At 42.6% G+C, this 20,739-nt stretch overlaps 2 protein-coding genes and 1 non-coding gene across 4 annotated transcripts in view; 2 read left to right on the top strand and 1 right to left on the bottom strand.

The window, feature by feature from the left end:
* Nucleotides 1–13,956, bottom strand: part of XPOT (exportin for tRNA) — a 29,357-nt gene extending 15,401 nt beyond the window's left edge. Inside the window, exons 1-8 of one of the 2 annotated variants that reach the window (XM_065658265.1) lie at nt 13,904–13,956; nt 8,785–8,918; nt 6,789–6,871; nt 5,590–5,646; nt 4,007–4,076; nt 2,572–2,790; nt 1,810–1,994; nt 1,243–1,411 (exon numbers count right to left, since the gene is read on the bottom strand). In XM_065658265.1, the coding sequence (XP_065514337.1) occupies nt 1,243–1,411; nt 1,810–1,994; nt 2,572–2,790; nt 4,007–4,076; nt 5,590–5,646; nt 6,789–6,871; nt 8,785–8,844 (843 nt within the window). In that variant the 5' untranslated portion in view covers nt 8,845–8,918; nt 13,904–13,956. Of the gene's footprint in view, nt 1–1,242; nt 1,412–1,809; nt 1,995–2,571; nt 2,791–4,006; nt 4,077–5,589; nt 5,647–6,788; nt 6,872–8,784; nt 8,919–13,606; nt 13,818–13,903 lie in introns of those variants that run through there. The other variant, XM_065658264.1, reaches the window with a different exon arrangement.
* Nucleotides 13,957–15,154: 1,198 nt separating this feature from the next.
* On the top strand, nt 15,155–18,882 carry RPL18A (ribosomal protein L18a). Its single transcript, XM_065647951.1, has 5 exons — nt 15,155–15,237; nt 15,643–15,822; nt 16,412–16,541; nt 18,222–18,331; nt 18,741–18,882. Exons 1-5 carry the CDS (start codon nt 15,220–15,222, stop codon nt 18,831–18,833), a joined length of 531 nt encoding a protein of 176 aa, XP_065504023.1. The 5' UTR covers nt 15,155–15,219; the 3' UTR covers nt 18,834–18,882.
* On the top strand, nt 17,286–17,419 carry LOC135984639 (small nucleolar RNA SNORA68). The gene has a single exon (XR_010605684.1). It is a non-coding gene; the product is annotated as a small nucleolar RNA SNORA68 (small nucleolar RNA).
* Nucleotides 18,883–20,739: the final 1,857 nt, after the last annotated feature.

The following is a 20,739-nucleotide window of genomic DNA, read 5'->3' as shown; positions in this document are numbered from 1 at the left end:
ACCTTACAGACTGTACTACCCATGTCTAGTACACAGAAGAAGTAAAACCAACATTTGTCTCCTAGATGGAAAGTTCAATCATCTGGTTTGTTTTCCCCAGAGAATGGAGAGAGAAATTAAAGGAATGCCAGACTTGACTGTCCTCCATTATATAGTAGTATCTTTCTTCATATCTTCAGATTAGGTTTTTTCTCTTTTTACTTTACAGCAAGAAACAGGTTCACAATAAAAGCAGAAACACATACCTACCATCAATTTTAGGCTGTATAAGAGGAAAATCTTTTTATGGGAAAACTTCAAAGAATTAACAGCTGTAGCTCACTTCAGAAATACTGATAACCAGTAACTTTCAATACTGCCTGTAAGAGTGAGTTAATATTTAATATTTATGGCTTACTTTTTCAGAAATACATTGATCAGAATCGAGAAATATCCCTAGACCAGTCACTCCAAATGGGTGCTTTTCTCCCTGCCATAACTATACCAAAGAATAACAAGCCTTCCTCAGAAAGACCGAAGTAAGATTTTTAGAGGAACACCTCTTGAATTAATGAATGCACATTTTCTGCATTCTAGTAGGAATACAAATTTGACAAAGGCTTCAAAAATGAGGAGGTAACTGCCTTGCAAGCTAAGGACCACAGCTCCATAAGGACGGGTTCCTCTTTCTCCATGGCAGGTAGCAAGCAGCTGTTCCTTAAACACTGCAACTGCCAGGGAATGTGTTTGGTCAGTATGTGTATTTTTCCAGCTTAAGGATAAGAATTTCTAGCCTCATGTCTGATGGTTGAGACACACAGAATGGCATATATTCCTGTAATAAAGATCCTTTCCCTACCTAGTTACACACAGCTGATCTAATGTCTCACCCTAAAAATCTCCACCTTGGCTGCAGCACCTATTACAGAATCATTCAGAAGAGGAGATTCAAGGCAACGACACACAGAAGCAGCATTAACAGTAAGCGCAACGTGCTTTAGGAGAGCAGCAGTTACATAACACCTTGGTTCTAAAAACAAAACACTCATGCTAAGGACAAACAAAATGCAGTGTGTTTAAAATGAATAAGGAATATTAATAACAATCTGGTAATTTAATGTGAGAAAAGTTAACAAGTGTTCAGCTTTGATGCAGAAGCACAACTGATTCTCCCTAATCGTGGACTTACAGTTTTCTGCTCATTTGCTTAAGAACTGTCAGAAACCTATGACTCATTCCTATTGTAAAAATCAATATACAAACCTGATCAATACTGAAGAGGCCCGCAGACTGCAATACTTGACATAAAGATTCAACCAATTTTGTTTTGTCAATTGGGTCCATCCCCTTATTTACAATTTCAAACAAACAATCACAGGCTTCTTCACGGAGAACTTCCACAGACATGTGACCTAGCAGCATATTTATAAACCTTCAGAGAAAAAAAGAAGTTTATTTTTATACATACGCAGTAGCATTGTACAGAAGCTTTATGCTATTTGTGTGCATGTTTACAATGTTTTCTTTTTATAAGACAGCTTGAAACTATTGTACTGACTAAACTCAGCATTTTGTACATTTTAAGGAGAACCCAGCAAACTGTGTAGTGCCTATTTTGGCTATTATATCAGCTTGGCTTGAAAAATCAATCACTTTAAAAAAAAAAAAAACCACACACACCACACACACCCCCCACAAAAACAAAACTCACAAGATTTATACACAATTGAAGTCCTTTCTCAAAGGTTAGTTTGAATTCTGTTCCATAGAAATACAGTCAGCACACACAAGGCTATTTTTGGGAAGATATTACATCAAAAAGATGCCTACCTTTCATTGGCTATCAGGCTCAAATCTATCCAGGATACATACGCTCCAACTACTTCAAGGCACTGGCATGTCAACTCTGAGTTATTATATTGATAGTTTTGTAGGATTTGGTACCACGATTCCACTAAACTTGGAATGCACTGTTCCCTCATAGTATCTTTTAATAAGGTGTTCCTACGAGCCTCCTATCAATATAGAAAAAGGATAAATCAGTCTTGTCATAGATTAGCATCTTGTCAAATTAGTAGCACTTTTGTATCTACTACCAGACATCACTTGTTCCAGTAAGATAAATAACTCAGATCATAATGAGGGCACTTTCTTTTCTTGCAAGAAATAAACCAAAATACCCTAGTTTTTGCTCTTTTTTCTACCACAATGCCCAAACACTGAAGAAGGGCAGACAGAGGGCAAAAGTCCTCTAGATCATTAAACAGTTTTTCCATGTTAGGACTCCTTAAAACAGGCACTAGAAGAAACTAACATTTCAAAATAAGTCAGTCTAACATTTAATTGGCTAACTCAGTCCATTAGTTTTTGTTTGCTAGCTCTTCAAGCAAAAAACACATTAACTGAAAAGTATGAAATCATAAAAAGCATTACAAACAACATATGGCTTTTGGATTTAAACCACCTAACTAATGTCTTTAAGGCAGAGTTGCCATAAGAAAAACCAACATCTCTGCAAGACTTCTGCTCTAATTAAAGTAAGATAACTTTTTGGAAATTTAAAGCAAATGTTAATGCAAAATAATAACTTGCCTCTGATGTATGAACAACATCCCGGTCTACCAGCTCAGCATCAACAGCCATAAGGATTCTGAGGTACATGTCCACGCCTCGTGGATTAAGGTCAACTACTGATAGAATATCAAAAAAAAACTTGGGCCATTTTGTGAGATATTCAGTAACAAAAAGCAATGCAAAGACTTGTGCTGCTTTGTTGCGAATAAAAGTCTTCTCAGGCTGGGGATTCAGCATCTAGTAGAAACAAGATATTTTATTTGTATATTCTTACTAAATTAGAGAAGAATCATATATGCTTGTTGATCTTTGTATAGTGATTAATGTACTCTCTCTCTTCCTGGCTGAGATCAATAAAAAGCCTTACCTTTCCAAGATTTCAAGAAAATTCAGCTAAATTGTCATGAAACAGAAAACACTCTCTCTGGGTGATACAGCCCTAAGCCTTTCATTCAGTACTAAGACATTAAGTGTACTTATTCAAAGACTAAAAGCTAATTTGTTAGTTTGGTGAAAGGAGTAAACAAGAACTTGCAGAAAGCAAGTTACTGTCCTCTTGTAGCTAGCTTGTGCCTAAATTAGATGTTAGCTTTAAGAACAGTAAAGGAAGTTTCTAAATCTAAGCTCATCAGGGAGAAAAAAAAAAAAAAAATCTGTCACTACCAATCTCCCTCTCTCTCCTTCCCATTTTCCATAAACTCCTCCTTAATGGAACAGCTTGCCACAAAGAAAAAACAAAAACAATTTAATCCATTTCACAATTTTTTTCAAGTTGTACTATATTCCATTTCCTACTCTTAAGTCTTCTACAAACAAAGTAACTATGTTGATTTCCAGCACAGAAGTGTAATGACAACTAGATAATGGCAGGTATAGGCAAAGACTTGTATCAGTCCACTTGATGCTTCTGCTAATTGCAATCTCTTGGGTCCAACTGATACTACATGTTCAGCTACAGGAACTGTAATAATTCCACAAGAAAGAGTAGCCAGTACTCTACCATAGTATTAACAGAGGAGCGATGATGTTCATTGATAAACATTGGCTAGTATTCTAAGTAGCCAGGAGTTAAGCCAACAGGGTCTTAAAAACAGAATTACTGCTCCTCCTCCAGACACTCAGGAACATCAGGAATCTGGATTATACCTCTCTAAAGGGAAACTTTTAATAGCCCTTATTTCACACACAACTGATTAAACCACAATCATTATCTGACTTAAGAGTTTTATATTTAGCAGTAAGTTCAAGCGCAGCCTTCTTTGTAATAAACTCTTTAAATTCGATGTTGTAAAGATAAGCATGACAGAAGCTTTTAACCATGAGCTGCCACATATCTTCAGGAAACCACCTTTAAACTCAAGTGACAGATCAAACATTTAGCCCACACTCGATGCCTTACGTCAGCCTAATAATAAGCCTACTGTGTAAGACTGCTCTGAAGGGACATCCTTACCTGTGCTTGCAGCCATGTTATGAGTGTTTCTCTAATTAGCTGCTGCTGGACTTCAGTAAGTTCAGAGTATCTGAAACAAAACACAATGAGATCAAAACACAACTGCTTCATGACAAGCACAATATTCAGTAAGGCAAAAACTCTTAATGTTGAACATGATACTGCACATTAATGCAAATGAAAGGTTTCTAGAAAAGGAATTTACACAGCTATTTGCATGTAAAATTTTGAATTGAAGACAAAAATAAGGCAAAACATTTTGTCCATATTAACGGATTACATCTTGAGGCATTATTGCCTCCTGTACTGGAGCAGGAGCTTGAAATTTTGCAGGAAGGTTGCTCTATCAGGGACAGAACTTATGACCCAGATAAAAATACACAGTCGACCATAAGCTACAGAGAGAAAGAAAACACATCTGTATATGCTCAAACTTGTTTACTACACACTGTCAATAGTGAGTACAAGAAAGTTCTTCACTGATTCAACCTACAGTACATTTATTATCAGAGATATGTCAAAAAAAAAGAGCCAACAAGTAATTCTGCTTTATGTTATAGTCTTGACAAAATTTGACATTATACCCAGCACATCTCACATACTACCCACACAACATGTTCCATCCCAGGACTAGCTAAACTGAGAACACTCTCCTTGCACCAGAGCTAGCTATAGGTTTGGTACAGTCCTTAAAGGGAATGACTACTGAATGTGACTGTAGTGCTACTGTTACAAGTAACTATTCATTAAGGAAACAGCTTGCCCACTGAAAATGCTCAAAGAAAACAAGCAGCACAAAACCAATAGAAAACATACTGTGGGAAGCAGGTCAGGCACGGAATAAGCAGAGGAAGGTGGACAATGGGGTAAAATTAGGTAAATAAAATTTAAAAAAAAAAAAATCACAGAAAGTTAAGTCTTTCATTTTTGCTCTGATCTATAACTGTGAAAAATCAGTCACAAAATACATCTTCCTCCTATATAAAGTCTGACCCATATGTTCAATGTACTGCGACCAGTCACAATGATATTCCACAAGGCATGATGTTCAAGTCCAGACCAAAGGAGCCCAAAATGTGAAAAAAAAATATTTCCATGCAATGAAACATATTATTTCAAAGTATTTTTTTCCTAAAATTATGACTCTATGAAAACACCACTCAGTGAAAAGACTGCTTTCTCTTAAGATCTCTGCCATGGTTACTGAATGAATAGGGCTTTGTCTGAAGTCCAGAACTCTGCACTGAGCAAGGCTGCTGCTTGCAGGACTCTCTTCTGCAAAAATCAGTGAGAGTACAGAGTAAGGCTTGAATCTCCAGAAAGGAACAGCTAAGTACTTCTCAAGCAATCCTTGGTAACTGGCCATACACAGGTGTTAGACTAACTAAGCAGAGCACACTGCTCAAAACCCAGTTACTCCTCTCCCAGGAAAAAGCAAAGAAATACAGGGAAGTCCTCTGGAGTGGATTAAAGCCACCTCATCAACCACACCAAGCTGACACAACTTTAAGTTTCTTTACAAGCAGAATAAAATGGGAAAATTAAATGGATGTATATGGTTGGTGTCAAGAAAGATTACTCACTTGAACTTAACTTGATGTTCCAGAACTTGAAAACAAAAAAACTTGATGTGATCATCACTAGAAAAGAAAATTCTGTTAGTGGTGGCAATATGGCACACTCCTCTGCGAAGAAAAAAAGACATCCTCAAATATTACAACCAGGTCATCCCTTTAGCAAATCAAGAATTACTGTGCACCAGAGAAAAACACTACTGCTATTACTTCAAAGCAAAAATGACAAATACTTGAGCAGTTCATTTGGTAAAAATGAGCAACAGTTAAACTAATATTTGATTTGATATTATTTTTTTCTATAGCCACCATTTTTTATGCTTTGATTTCAGTATTGAACATAGAAAACTACAATACCCATTGTATCCTGCCTTTACAAAAATCTGTCAGGCTTCAGTAATACATTTGAGGTTCATTAGTACACTAAGTACAAGTTGTACATTGTACCTTAAAGAGCAAAGCTAAAGACAAACTGAGGTATAGATTTGGAAGATACATTCCACATGCTATGTAATCTACGTGAGTTTTTTGTCTTATGATCTAAAAATTCTAACAATCATGATGTATTTTGGTAAAGATTATAAAATGCTGCTTTTAAATCTTGTGTGGTTTTGTTAATTACTGCATACTCTGTTGGAGTCAGAAGTTTTGATAAATCATTTACAAAAAAAGCATTCACTATAAATAACTGTTGTTATTCAGGAGATACACATCCCTCAGTTTCTTTCCAGTCTGAATTATTCTGTGATACAGCACCAACCTAGTATTTGAGATCTAAATACACAACTGTGTGCAAAAACAGTGGTGACTACACACTCCTTACATCTTGAAAAATGGGATAGGCTACTCCATAGAAGAGGGGCAAGGAACTACATCTGAGATTATGGCATATAAAGCCTATACTCTCACAACAGGAAATTTGCAGCACTCTTCTCCTCCCCAAAAGATAGCACTAGAATTCATTCTTTTCCCCTGGATTCCATAAAGCAGCCATCTTTAGGCTACTAAATTAATATGGGGTTTTATTTATACATTGCTCTTCCTTGAAAGGTGTTATACAGAAGCCACAGATCAACTATGATACTAAAGATGTTATGAAGACCGTATTAACTTCCAGCAATTTACAGTTTGCCTATGATGCTCTAGAGCTAAACCCAAGTTTAAACATATTACTAATGAAGATAAGCAACAACTCTGATCTACATTACCTGTATATACCCTGAGCTAATGCTTCTGCACAGACTTGCCAAGCATCCTGAGAGATCTTCAGCTGCTCAAAGTAGGCTAGTGCCTGCAAACATTCAAGTAAGTTTCATTTTAAAAAAGAACACATAAACCGTACTGCAAGACATCTCATTCACACTTAGACTCGCACTTTAAACAGCTCTCCTTCAAAAAAACAAATCTATTTGGATACATCTAAGTACTCATATGACTCCCTAATTACATAATGCAAGAGAGTTTCTTCAGTGCTAACACCACAGGTACCCATTTCCACTTGACATTCAATACAAAGATTTTTGTTACTGGAATGTAAAAGTCATACGAATCATAAGTGTTGAGGTTAGAAAGGAACTCTGGAGAAAGGGTCAACTACAGAAAGTTGCTCAGGGCCTTTTCGTTTTGGTGGAAGTTCACATCCAAGTTCAAATTCCTTCTACAAATTCTAAAGAGAAACTGATTTAGATTTTTTAGTGAAAAACATGGACTTTTTGTTGCACCACTTTGGCTGTATTCTACACCTCAAACATTTAAACATTGATCATCTACTAGAGAGACAAAAAAAAGCTTCTAACACATTTTAGATAACCGAGTTGTTTATTAGAACTTCTAATTAGCTTTTGAAAAGTTAACTTGATCTAATTGCTTTAAGATTTAGTGTGGCCTGTTATACAAAACAGTAACGTAACTTTGGAAACAGAGATTAGATTAACAATGTTATTTCCATTCTCTGAATGCATGTATTTCAAGAGGGTTTTTTGGCTGTTCATGGGGTGTTGGGTTTTTTTCTTTCCTTCTCTTTTTTTTTTTTTATTTGGTGGGTGGGGGCAGGGGGAACGTGTCAGGTTTTGTTTGTTTATTTTGGGGTTTTTGGCATTAGTTCAGAATTTTATCCATTCATCAAAGTAATTTCCCAAAGTAATTATTCAGTGAGTTGAAATAAGTTCTTAAAGCAAGAATTCATTTCCTATAGATAGTACTGGTAATTTTCTTATACTGAACAGTTTTACTAGAAGTTGTTTGATACATCCTTTATATGTTACATCTCAAATGATTAGTGAAAAGGTAAGTCACCTTTTACTAGGCGGTATTTCAAGATTAGGCACACTGCATAGTTAAAAGGTCAATAAATCTATAAGCTTCAAATTTTGCAGTGATATTCTGTTAACAGAACACTGAAGATTAGCTATAGCCATCCTTTCAAAAAGGACAAATATCCAAACCCAACATATTTAACAGGCTGTTTAGCAACACCAGGCTGCATTAAACTACATCTTTAACTTTCTTGTACATTCCAGGATTTATTTTATTAACAAAAACCCAAGGTATTAACATCTTCATTTCTGAAAGATTGTACCAGAGGTTATATTGTAGACAGCTGAATCAACTTGATAATCAATCAGTAAGCAGAATGATTTCCTCATTAAAGGCATACAAATTTTAACACCTATATAAGCATCTCTCTTTTATGAAGTAACTGTTACCCACATACCATGATTACTGTCTTAACCTCTCTGCTAATACAAGCCTCACTAGAGTTAAAACCAGACATTTCATTAAAAGATATTAGAAGTAGGTTATCCATTCAAACTAAAAAAACCCCAAACCCCACACCTAAGAATTAAAAGGGCAGTCGCAAGAAACTCGTTGTTTTCAGTGGCATCTTTTAATTCTGTGGGAACCTATGGAAGGAGCTGAGCAACAACTACACAGAACTGAGAGGACTGAAAAGGTCAGAGTCCAGAAAAATCAGTTCTATGCACATTAAGTGTAATTTCACAGAGTTTGTGACACAGGACCTTCAGCTTCCATGCTCGTGACACGACTTTGTTTTGTACTCACCAGCACAAACCCCATGTATTGATTAACAAAAACAAAAAACACCCCACACCAACGACCCTCCAAGCCACTCCAAGAAAATATGAGACTTGCACTGCAACAGCACCCCCAATTATTAGAGAGATAAGCAAAGTAAGTACATACTCTTTGTCTGAAGTCTGCATCGGCATTTGGGTTTAGTCCTAATAGGGCTTGTTCATCCATCTCTGCTGCTATATTCTTTGTTTCCTACTCCTAACTGGTTTGCCCACTTCCTCTAGTGGGGAAACTACAATCATCTGAAAATAAAGAAAGAAAAACTTTATTTGCTCAGCAGAACAATGAAAATTAAGAACAGGACAGCAACAACCACAGAAGTTTGCCCACAAACCTCAATCACATAGTACGTACTCCACCAAAACATGAATGTGCATGCTTCCAATACAGATATCAGAATTCTAAGACTTTTGATCAACTTTAATAGCACTAAACTTCATTGAATAAGGAAAATTTGAAGCGTCCATGTATTTCAGTTCTCTTGAAAAGAGCTAATATCATCTTAATTGAGAGAAATGCCATGATGTGTACTATTCAAGTGAAAGGCTTGAACTCAAATTTCAAGCATGCAGAGATTTCAGCAAGATATGACATAAGCATAAATCTGCTACTTAAATGATAGACCACTGTATTTTTTTCCCCCCCATCACAAAACTTCACAATTGAAAAAAATAAATCTCTACTCATCTCTAGAATATTGTTAAGATGCTTCATAAACCCATTCATGAAGTATTTCCCCTAGGGAGGCAAAGCCATTAGGAGGTCTTTCTTCTAAAGCGAGTGCACACAAGATAAGTGTCATAGAAATTAACCACAAAATACATCGCATCGAGTTGTTAACAAAGTTTTCTGTTCCTACTAATGGGTGCTGATTTACTAGCAAGGATTTTTATTTAGAAACATCAATGTAAAATTAACAAGCAAGCTAGACAAATATTCTAAACATGATGCGCCTCTACAGGCTGTTCTGTAATGCTCTGGTAAAACAGTGGATTAAAAAAAAAATCATCTTTGTCAAATACTAGGATGCCGCTAAACAGCAAGAGCAGACAAAAATCCATCTATCCTTCCAAACACTGCTCCCCCCCATATTAAGATTATTAATTACACCTGAAATAAGGCCTTGTTACATAAGTATGTAGGAGGTAGAAGAAAGGAAGATAAACGAGAGGAAGAGATGAAATACAAAGGAGCTGCGGTTTGAAGCTGCCTACGTGCCTATAGGTAGAACTTCCGATTTCTTAGTGTTGTGTGTCCTGTGCACACTGTACTGTTCACCCTCCCCCACTGGAAGGTGGCACAGTGACAACAAGCATGACTGGAGTGCCCAAAATTTAACATGCTAACAGACAGACATTTCTATAAAACTCATTACAGAACACACTATAACAAAATGCACCATGAAAAGCAATTTAATAAGTAAAATTGAGTTCGTACCAAAAAAAAAAAATGCATGCTGCAGCAGTATAGAAACCAGAAAATCTGGAACAAAGCAATGACTCGTGGCAAAACAAGCTTCACATGCTGCTTTACCACACAGAGCAATCCTGCTCAGGGTCAAAACCTTTAGGGATTAAAGTTGCTCTGCTGAGGCTTCTGCCTCTGCGTCCCCAGCCCCCAGCTTGTTTTCCACATAATCAACATCCCAACCAGCCACATTAAAATAAAGGTAAAATGCTGTAAGGAATTTTTTTTAACAGCATCTTTCAATTAGAGTCTGGTCCAGAGTTATATTAGTAAAATTATTTAATATACAGGAGTATATTTTGGCACATTTTCCTGCAGATATCACTACATTATCTGCCCAAAAGGCAGTAATCTTCTACACCTGCGTGACAAATTTTGCTATTAAAACTAAGCTGTCTCAAACATGTATTCTCTTCACTTGTTTAGCTAACAGCAATGCCAAACAGTTCTACTAATTTTGTATATGGTACATGAGCATCTTTAAAATTTCATCTTCTACCATATATCCTTTTCTATGAGTTTCAGCTTGACTAGCCAACTTCAGAAGACGATTAATGAGACAGACTATTTGAATGAGCCTTTTGAGAAAGTTAACAAAATAGCTTCTCATGCTATATGGTTTTAGTTGAGCAAGCAGGTAGCTTTTCCAGCACAGATTTATTTTACCAGCGAGTTAAACTTCAAAAGCAAGATAAAACTGCAATTTTAATAGTACTTACAGTTTGCAAAATCCATTGTAAGATATACTCAGCTATAATATCAAGTATGTCATTAAAGCAAGTTTTATTTATAAAAAATAACATTAATAGCTAATATGCAGCTGTGTAGAAAGTATTGTCTTGTTTACGCAGAGACGCCTTTTTGTTAAGCAGTACACTCCTGGGTGGCAAACTGATCTTACTATAATTAGGAGGGTGCAGTTCCTTAACAGTGAAGTCATACAGGTATATGTATCTCTCATCAAGACAGTTTATTCGCTTTCAGATATTAAATACTTATAAATGCATTTGATAGCAGAGGCTGCTTTCATACTGGAAAACAGGCAAAAAATGTAGTCACACTTCAAGTGGGAATGATGGCCCAGTTTAAAAATACTACCATGGTCAAAGGTGTGTAACTTGGGTCTAGATGTGCCCTAATAATGAAAGCATTCAGAGCATTTTAACTACAGATGCTAACCATGAAAACAATTAGTAATTAAAAATACTTCATTAACAGCATTCATTTTAGGTATTTACAAGATCATGATAGCACACAGAGCCAGTGACATGCTTCATTTTAATTCTCTTGACTTCTCCCTCTAATAAAACAGACAGTAAAAGACCACCTTTCACATTCTCTTTTGATCTCTATTTTGCTTGCTGCAAATCTTGAGCATATTTAGAGACTCTTAGGCTCTAGGGCCTGTGGTGGATGCACTTGACCCCCGCTCCAGCCAAACTAGCAGCAGTTTGGTCCAGGCTCCAGAGGAGGTAAAGGCCACAGCCAGGACAAGAACTCCTTTTGGGAAAACCACGAGGAAGCAGGACAGTGCACTGAACACTGAGGAGTTGTGGCTGCAGGGAGTCTCACGCAGACCTTTCCCACTGTATGCAATTTGACTACGAGTCAAGCACTTTATTCTATAAATATGACAGCCTGAGTGAGCCTACTTTGAGCTCTCTCTGCTAAATAAGCTGGCTGCATGGCAGTGGTTTTACTACTCATAGGTCAGTGGATGCGCCCAATTTAAGTTTCATATTAATCACTGAGCTGAAGTAAATGCATACCGAATTTAATGAATCATCTAGAAATATAAAGTTGTGTGATTTTTAATGTACTCTCTGCTTTATGTTACTTAGTAAGCTGGATTTGCTGAAATCTTATGTTGCTCATATTTACCAATAGCAACTACAAACTACACTGAACACTTGCAAGATAAAGCCTGTTTCACACTTCGCTGAAAAGGATTTATTCAGACAAAACAGCACCTACCAGGCTATGGGCTATAAACAATGTCTGCAGCTGAATAAAACAAAGGCACATGTGAATCAGTGAAAAGAATCCAATGAGATGCAAGAAGACCCCAAAGTGAAACATTGCTATTAGACTGGATCATGGTGTGAATGGTCTGTAGAGATATAAAAGTCTATGGTTTTCTATGCTCGGGGGTGACCTCTGCACAGGTATCCAGCTTGAGCCAGTCCTCCTGCTACTCTACTCCATAAGATTTTCTTTTTCTGAGAATTTTGTTGCCTGAAAGTTTGCTTTCGCAAACAGGTACAGGCCTCCCCTCAAAGTTTGCCTTCAGATCTCTAAAATAGACTCCAGAGCAAACGGTTATCAGGGAGAGAAGAATCCTCAAAGTTTGCTTTTGCGAATGGGTACAGGCTCCTGGAGAAAATGTAAGCAGCATTCGGCTTGGTGTATTTCCCCCATACAGTAAATAATAGAGTGAACCTGCCACCAAACTCTGATGCCACACTTCTCTTTGAGAGATCTAAATGTTGTTCTGCAGTAAGCAGAACCCTAAATTACTCACCCGCGACAGGGCCTTCACACTGACCTAACATATGGCTAAAATGAAAAGCTGTGTAATCGGAGAACTTCGCAACTGGACTAGAAAGTTGTTCTTTTGGGAGGTGACATGTCAGGTCTTCAGACATATTCTTACCGGCCAGGAATTCCCTATGAGGAGTAAGATCTTTTTCCCCCCCTCCTGCGACTTAGCCGAAGAGCGCAGCCTCCCCCCGCTGGAAACCCAACCCCACTGCGTGGCTCCGCAGCTCGGCCGGGCAGGGTGACCAGGCACCCACATCCCACCGGGGCTGCAGCTTAACCCTTCGGCCCCTTCCCGGGGCCGCTGCGGGCCGACAAAGCGCTCCTCCCTCCCACGGCGGGGAAGCACCGTGGCGAAGCACGCCGAGAGCAGCGGAATATGGAGGTGCGGGGGAGGTGCCTCCCCTCACGCTGCAGCCCCAGAGCTTACGGTTCCTTCCTCCCCCACCGGAGCCATAGCAGAGGACAGCCAGCAAGGCAGCTCCCCCAGCACGTCGATATAAGGGCACCACAGGTTACAGCGCACATCAGAAGAGAAAAATCCTGATATTTTTCGCGGCCGCATGCACGTACCCCCAGGCGCCACCGGCCCACGGAGGACCGGCCCGGCGGGGACGGGCCGACTGCGGCACCCCCGCTCCCCCGGCTGCGGGGCCGGGCGGCCGAGGCGAACGCCCCCGGAGGCTGCGGCGTCCCTCCCCTTCCCCAGCGCCTCACAGCTGCGGGGAAGGCGGCGCCGGGCCGACTGAAACCGGCCGGGTGACTCGAGGGATCCCGCCGCCAGCTCAGCGGCGACGCCCGCGGGCGCCCACACCGCCCCTTCCCCGCCGCTGAGGCGCCGCGGCCCCCGCGAACGGCCGGGGAGGCCCAGCCCCCCACGCCGGGCTGAGTCACCCCGCGCCGTCCCTGTCCCCCCCGCCATTACCTTCCCGGTCACTCCTCCATCGCGGCGGCGCTGCCGGCTCCCACGGCCACAGCTCCGCGGCCGCCACGAGCATAGGGAGCGGGCCGGGCCAGGCCGCGCCGCCTCGGCTGGCGGCGGGAGGAGAAGGAGGACGCCCAGGGGAGGCGCCGCGGCCCTCACCAGTGCGGAACGGCCTCCGGGAAGGAAAGCTGCCCCCGCCCCTCAGCCCGCCCGCCCGCGGCGGAGCCGCCGCCGCAAGACTACGGCTCCCAGCGTGCCGCGCGGTGCCCCGCCGCTGCCCCGGCCCGCCGCGCTCACCTCCCCTCACCGCCGAGGCGCCCGGCCGCGGGGCACGCCGGGACCTGCCTCCTGCCCGCCCCGCCGCACCCTGGGAGCCGTAGTCCCGCCTCTGCGGCGGGCGGGCGTGGCTTCCCGGTCCCCGCCGGTGCCGGTCCCGGTGACCACCAGCACCCTCCGACGCGGCCAAACCAATCGCACCGATTTGATAAACCGGCCCGGCCCGTTCCGCCCCCAAACTCCCGCCTGGATCCGGAAATCGTGCTTGGTCGGCAGCAGCGGGGCGGGATGGGCCGGCGGTGCCGCTGGTGCCAGCTCCGCACCCACGGCCGGAGTGACCTGCTCGGCCACCCGCACAAGGACGAGCCCGGCCCGAGCTCACAAGCTGCACAGGCACCGGCACGGGCTTGTCTGCAGGGAGAGGAGCGGTCCAGCTGATGTCTGAAAACTGGGCTCTCCCGCAAATCGTTCTGCAACGAAACAATCTGTAACACGGACTTTTGCGTGATCACGTGCGCGCCTGTAAAATCAGACTAAATGCAATAACTGCAGCAACAAGAATCAGCTATTTACAAAATCATTTCAGCAGCGTTGCTGTTATGGTGTCTTTCAAGGCATAAACGTGTCCATCCTATGGCTACGGCCATGCTGTGCATGAGATGCCTAACGCTTGAGAGACCTTAACCGGTCATTACTGCAGAACCGGTTCTGGTTCGGGGCGCACAGGAGCGCAAGTACTGGGGACCAGCTGTGAAAAAGAGGGTCCCGTCAAACCAGGTGTGGGGGTGATCCACAGGGGCAAACCCAGGGCAGCCAGCAGCCCCGGTCTCCCGCAGAAACACGGGCGAGAAAGGTTCCCCCAGCAGCCCCCCATGCCCGGCTACAGCCCCGAGGGGAGCCCGGTGCTTCCTGTCTCCGCCCGGGACTTCCCTGCCACGTCCCCCATGGCAAAGCGAGCAGGGCCGGCGGGAGACGGATTCACGTAAAACGGGGCCTCTTCCTACCGGCACCGGGACCACGCGGGTCCGCGGTCACGGTGCCGAGAAGGGCCCGCGGCACGGCTGGCTGCTGCCGGGCTGTCTGTGGCCGCTGCCGGGCTGTCTGTGGCCGCTGCCGGGCTGTCTGCCGCCGCCGCAGGGCCGCACCAGGCCACGCGGCCCAGAAGCCAGCACCGGCCGCCGCGAGAGGAAACTGACAGCTGCCTTCTCCAACCGCGCTCTCCTCCCAGCCAATGGTCGGAGAGCACAGCCGGGGGCGGGGCTTCCGGCGGGCGGGTGACGGGAGGCGGCGGCGCACGCGGCCTTTCCTTTCCTGCGGGCCGCGGAGGAGGCAGCACCATGAAGGCGTCGGGCACCGTGAGTGACGGCCGGAGCGCGGGGGGCGCGGCTGGGATCGGGACTGAGACCACTGGGGTCGAGGTGGCCGTTGAGTGGGCGGCGGCGCGGGCTTGCGGCGCCTGAGAGCGGCCTCTGCGCGCCCAAGCCGCCCGGCCTGGCCCTTGGGGGAGGCGAGCGGCCAACATGGCGGCGGCGTCACCGCTCTCGCAAGACGCGTGAGGAGACCGCGCCGCCCCTGTGCGGCGGCCGTGATCGGCGGGCGGCACAGCTCTGTGGCGGTGGTCTCTCAGTTTCCCTGGATTGGCCTGCTCTCTCCGCGGTGCCTTCCACAGGCTCGGGCCGTGGCGAGGCGGGATCAGGCGGGTGCGGGGGTGGCTCCGCGGCGCTGGCGCTGCAGGCAGCTTGTCTTTCGTCACCCTCCAGCTCCGGGAGTACAAGGTGGTCGGTCGATGCCTGCCCACGCCGAAGTGCAGGACCCCTCCTCTCTATCGCATGCGGATCTTCGCTCCGAACCATGTTGTTGCCAAGTCCCGGTTCTGGTACTTCGTTTCTCAGCTGAAGAAGATGAAGAAATCTTCTGGAGAAATTGTGTACTGTGGCCAGGTGCGGGAGTAAAAACATTTAAAAGTGGGAGTCTTACAAGGAATCACAGCTGGTATATGTGGAAGGAATTTATATGAAGTGCTGTTATTGGGGGTGAGATTGAATTTCATTTGTCTTTGAGTTGTTGTGAAGCTGAGTGACAAATTTGTTTTTTCGAAGTGGCAGTGTATGTCCAGTAAACCAAAAAGAAAGTTGCTTCCCAGCACTTCAGAGCTATGAACTATGCCGCTAGCCAGTGCTGCTGTCTGGTTCTTATTCTTGCCTCGGTGTTGAATATATCTCTTAAGAGTCATCTGGACATCCTTGGAAAGTAGATACTTGGATGTTTGTGTTCTTCTACCTTGATGCTTAAAGAACATTCTTTAGAGCTGAAATCTTGTGTGTATTTTCCTTTCTACACTGAATTACTATCACACTTTGCTCTGAATTACAAAGATTTGAATGTAGCTATGTTGTGTGGAAAGAGAGCAAATAGTTGGTTTTGACAATAAAACCACAGTGCTTTAGTTGGAACTCTAAAATACAGAAACTTGTAAAATGCTGATTATAATCTGTCTCTAACTACTTCTGTGCTCTTGTGTAATTTCAGGTGTATGAGAAGTCCCCTCTGAAGGTAAAAAATTTTGGTATTTGGTTGCGCTATGATTCTCGTAGCGGAACTCACAACATGTACCGGGAGTACAGGGATTTGACCACAGCTGGTGCCGTCACTCAGTGCTGTAAGTACATGTAACTGTTTGAGGTATAAAATGGTAGGACCAGTATATAGGCACAAGGTTAAATTTTCAACTGGGCATAAAGGGTGCCGACTCGATCCATTATAACTGAAACACTGGAAAAATAAGATGAGAAGTTTGTGGAGAAGTCCACAGATGTTTATGTATGATGTATGTGGGGTTTTTATTCATTCCCACTCTTTATACAGTATTTTTAGCGGCGAATATTCCCACTTTGTCTTGGTGTGACTTTCTACAATTCTAGTAATGAGTTTGCTGTACAGATTGAGAGTTTCATGACCTTTTAGGTGCTGTATATATTTCTTGTACTATGTTGTTTTTAAATAATTAAATGTATCCTCTCAAGTGTTGTGGAGAGAATATTTCAGATTGTCAGCACCATACACAGTGTTTGAGAAAAACATGCAAGCTAAAACTCAGAAGTACAGCCCTCTACAAGAACATAGCTGAAAGGAAAAATCACTAAAAGAAAACTGGTCTTGTTTTTAACAAAACCAGGACACAGATATAAGGTGGAACATACTAGCATTTGTCCTTTGGAAAGGAAGTAAAAAAAACCCCAAAAAACACAGGAGAAAAAATAATTATGTTTTTCCAAGATCTCATTGCCTCAGTTCAGGGAAATTGTCCTGATTTCAGTGTGTTTTGTGAAGTACTTGAGGGACAGACCATTTCTATTGCTGATGCTGCTGATATTTGAATTGGGAAGTGCTATGAACACTACAAAATGCACATAAAAACCCAAAGAATATTGTTCTTAATGTAATAATATTCTTGTCATGTGTGCAAATATTAAATGTATCTTGTCGCCTTTCAAAAGCTGAAGTGCTGTTGAAAGTGAAATTTAAGGTTCTACATTAACTTACAATAATTCCTGTTAATTAACGTACCAAAGGACTCCTTAGGAGACCTGAGAACTTGAATTTGTCACAATACAATGACTTTGATACCTTTCTGTACAAGAATACTATTGACAGGTAAGTTTTTAATAACTGTGTTAGATCTTCATGGGAAGCATTCTAAGCACAATTGTATTTCAGCAGGCTTATCTTGTGGAACTAGCTATGGACATCGTGATTTGAAGGCAGTGATTTTCACTGCCCCAGGGAGGAATTTTCATCTAGCCCATGTACAGGTGGCCACCTCCTGCTCTGAAAGTCTAATTATGTGGGCTAAATATACCAATTCACATTTCTATTTCTATCACTTGTCAATTTTAAGAAAAGTGAAGATAACCTCAGGTCCTACCTTCACTTGCACCTTTGTTTTGGAGGGGAATTTTTTCTAGAGTTGATGCCTTTCCAGTAATCATATTTCAGTGTTGATTCTGAATCACAGTATTCTTATGCAAAAAATGAGATAGTCCCATGTAGATGACTTCTGTATGTGTGTACCTTCTTGAAATCAGGCAAGAAGAATAAGGTGGCACTCAACTTGGAGGAGTTTGGTTATGAGTTCTAGGAAGCATTTGCTGCTACATGTTGGTTCTGTGATATTTCCGCCATCACTAAAGTGATAATAAAACCAGTGTGATTAAGTAGAGTTGATCAGAAATTTTAAAAGTTGTAGATGGTACTGTAAACATTTCCTAAAAAGACGTTAGTAAGATTTTTGAGCTGAAGATGTCTTAAGGCTTGTTTTTAATGAGTTTTCTTGTTACAGACCGTGATATGGGAGCCCGTCATCGTGCCCGTGCTCACTCTATTCAGATCATGAAAGTTGAGGAAATCGCTGCCAGCAAGTGCCGTAGACCAGCAGTCAAGCAGTTCCACGTAAGTGAAGTAACATTGCAGTGGCTGGTGGGTCCCAGTCTAACGCTGGACTGGAAGAGAGGAGCTCTCTTGTCTGGCAAAAATAGGGAGGGAACCAAATTTGCATGCTTAGGTTTACAATTATGTTATATTATGATCAAGACTTTTAATGCTAGAACTGTTAGAAAGGAAATAAAAATAAAAACCCAATGTGTATTATGTTACAGAAGACTTGTTTTTAAGAGGCGTTACTTTCAACAAGAATTGCAAAACTAAGGCATCTGTTAGCTCCTATGAAGTATATGTAATCTGTGGATGCGTTGCTTCTATATACATAAGAGCAGTTGGATATAGCTTAGCTATTTATTGCAAACTATTTTCTGTTGTTTGTCTAATGTATTAATTAACATAGAAACATTTTTTCTTGTAGGATTCTAAAATCAAGTTCCCTCTGCCACACAGAGTTCTGCGTCGCCAGCACAAACCACGTTTCACCACCAAGAGACCAAATACTTTCTTTTAGATACGAAAACGTGCTTTTCAACTCTGTTGTAATAAAGGTCTTACTTGAACCTTTGACTCCTAGTTGTCTTTTGGAAACAGTGTCCTGGATACCTAGGAGTCCCCTTTCCTACTCTTTATTTTCTGTAAACTGTTGGCAGCCTACTACTAGCAGCTATGATTGCCTTGACACAGATGCATGTTTCAGGTGCTAACTTAAATTACCCAAATATCCCAGCTTTCCAGGTCGGAGTAAGTGTATTATCAAGCAGGTATAAACTCCTACGTTCATTTTGTCTCTTAGGCATGCTCAGTAAATATAGTTGAATTCTGGAAGAAGGCAGCGTTTTGTGCATGCAGAACTCAAACACATCAGCTGTAAGAATAAAGACCTCATAACTTCAGTTAACCTACTTCAGGTTTTAAGCATTTAAAGCCAATACTACAGTTCTAACCTGAACCTTTTCAAGGATGTTATGCACCATTCTGAAATAGCTCGTGTACATGTACAGAGGTGCTTGCACCTAGAAATGAAAAGTGGCGAAGGATTTGACAGACTCATCTTTGATATTAGACAAATTGTTCTGATGAAAACTAATATTTATATCCAAACCCAATCCTTAGGCTACCATATTTACCATATAATGCCACAGTAAAAAAACTGCACTGCAGATGCTGTATAGTTCAGGTTAATTGAAAACGCTGCTTTTCACCTTTTTTCGCATCTGGTGCCTATTTTAAATCACAGTGTGTTTTGAGTGTTTCCTGGATGAGGTAGGCAGCTAGTTGAATTAGCAGAGGGGTCTTGCCCAGAGTTAAAGAACTAGTAACTGTGTTTTGTCTAGATGTCAGCTTTAAAACAAATGCAGATGCGAGGGCAGGGAAATACTATCCAGAGAGAAAACTGGTAACATCTTAGTTTTGGGGTAGCTGGAGAGCTGCAACTTGGGCAGGAGAGGAGCTGCTTGTTGACTTCAAGCCAGAGCTTTGCTCAGTGTGAAGGGGGTGGCTGTTGTGCACAGCAGGACCAGTTGGTGCTGACGCTGCAGCCCCTTCCATGGCCTTGCACCCTGTGCCTCAGCTTGGCGCTCCTCAGTGCCTCCGCGGTGAATCAATCCAAGGAGCTCGTCTGTCTGAAACATGATCAGTAGAAAAGGGGATTAATTCAAGCAATTAATGATCTCTGAAGTGGCTCGGGGACAAGGCTGCAGCTCAGCCAGTTGGGTGCAAGGGCAGGGAAACCATAAACACAATATGTTGGGCAACAGAAACATTGGTGGGTCCTGTGGGTGTCCTGCCATGCTGATGCTGAAGAGTGAGAATAAGGTCACCTGTAAGACCTTGTATTTGGGGACCTTTCAAATGAAAGGTCACCATGAAAATGGGCTTCAGATTTAAATTGCAGAAAAAAACCCACAAAGCAGCAGGGCAGAGGATAGCTGGCTACAGGAACCAGTGCAGCCAACCTGCAAACAGCACCTGCAGCGGCTCCGGCTGACCCAGGAGCAGTCACGGCACACGGCTGTGGTGTGTTTGCCTGCTGGGGCTTGGGGTTTCAGTCTGTTCTGAGGATGCCGCTCGATGGAACCTCTGTGGCGAGGCCAGGTTAGCTTGGAGGAGACTGAGGGGAGACCTCATTAATGTTTATAAATATATAAAGGGTGAGTGTCACAAGGATGGAGCCAGGCTCTTCTTGGTGACAACCAATGATAGGACAAGGGGCAATGGACACAAACTGGAACACAGGAGGTTCCACTTAAACATGAGAAGAAACTTCTTCACAGTGAGGGTGACAGAGCCTGGAACAGGCTGCCCAGGGGGGTTGTGGAGTCTCCTTCTCCGGAGACATTCAAACCCCGCCTGGACGCCTCCTGTGTAACCTCATCTGGGTGTCCCTGCTCCGGCGGGGGGACTGGACTGGATGATCT

The sequence above is a fragment of the Caloenas nicobarica genome, chromosome 1 (genome assembly GCF_036013445.1).
Source record: "Caloenas nicobarica isolate bCalNic1 chromosome 1, bCalNic1.hap1, whole genome shotgun sequence".
NCBI lineage: Eukaryota > Metazoa > Chordata > Aves > Columbiformes > Columbidae > Caloenas > Caloenas nicobarica.
Note: the sequence above shows the minus strand (reverse complement) of the source record. Positions and strands in the feature narration are given on the sequence as shown.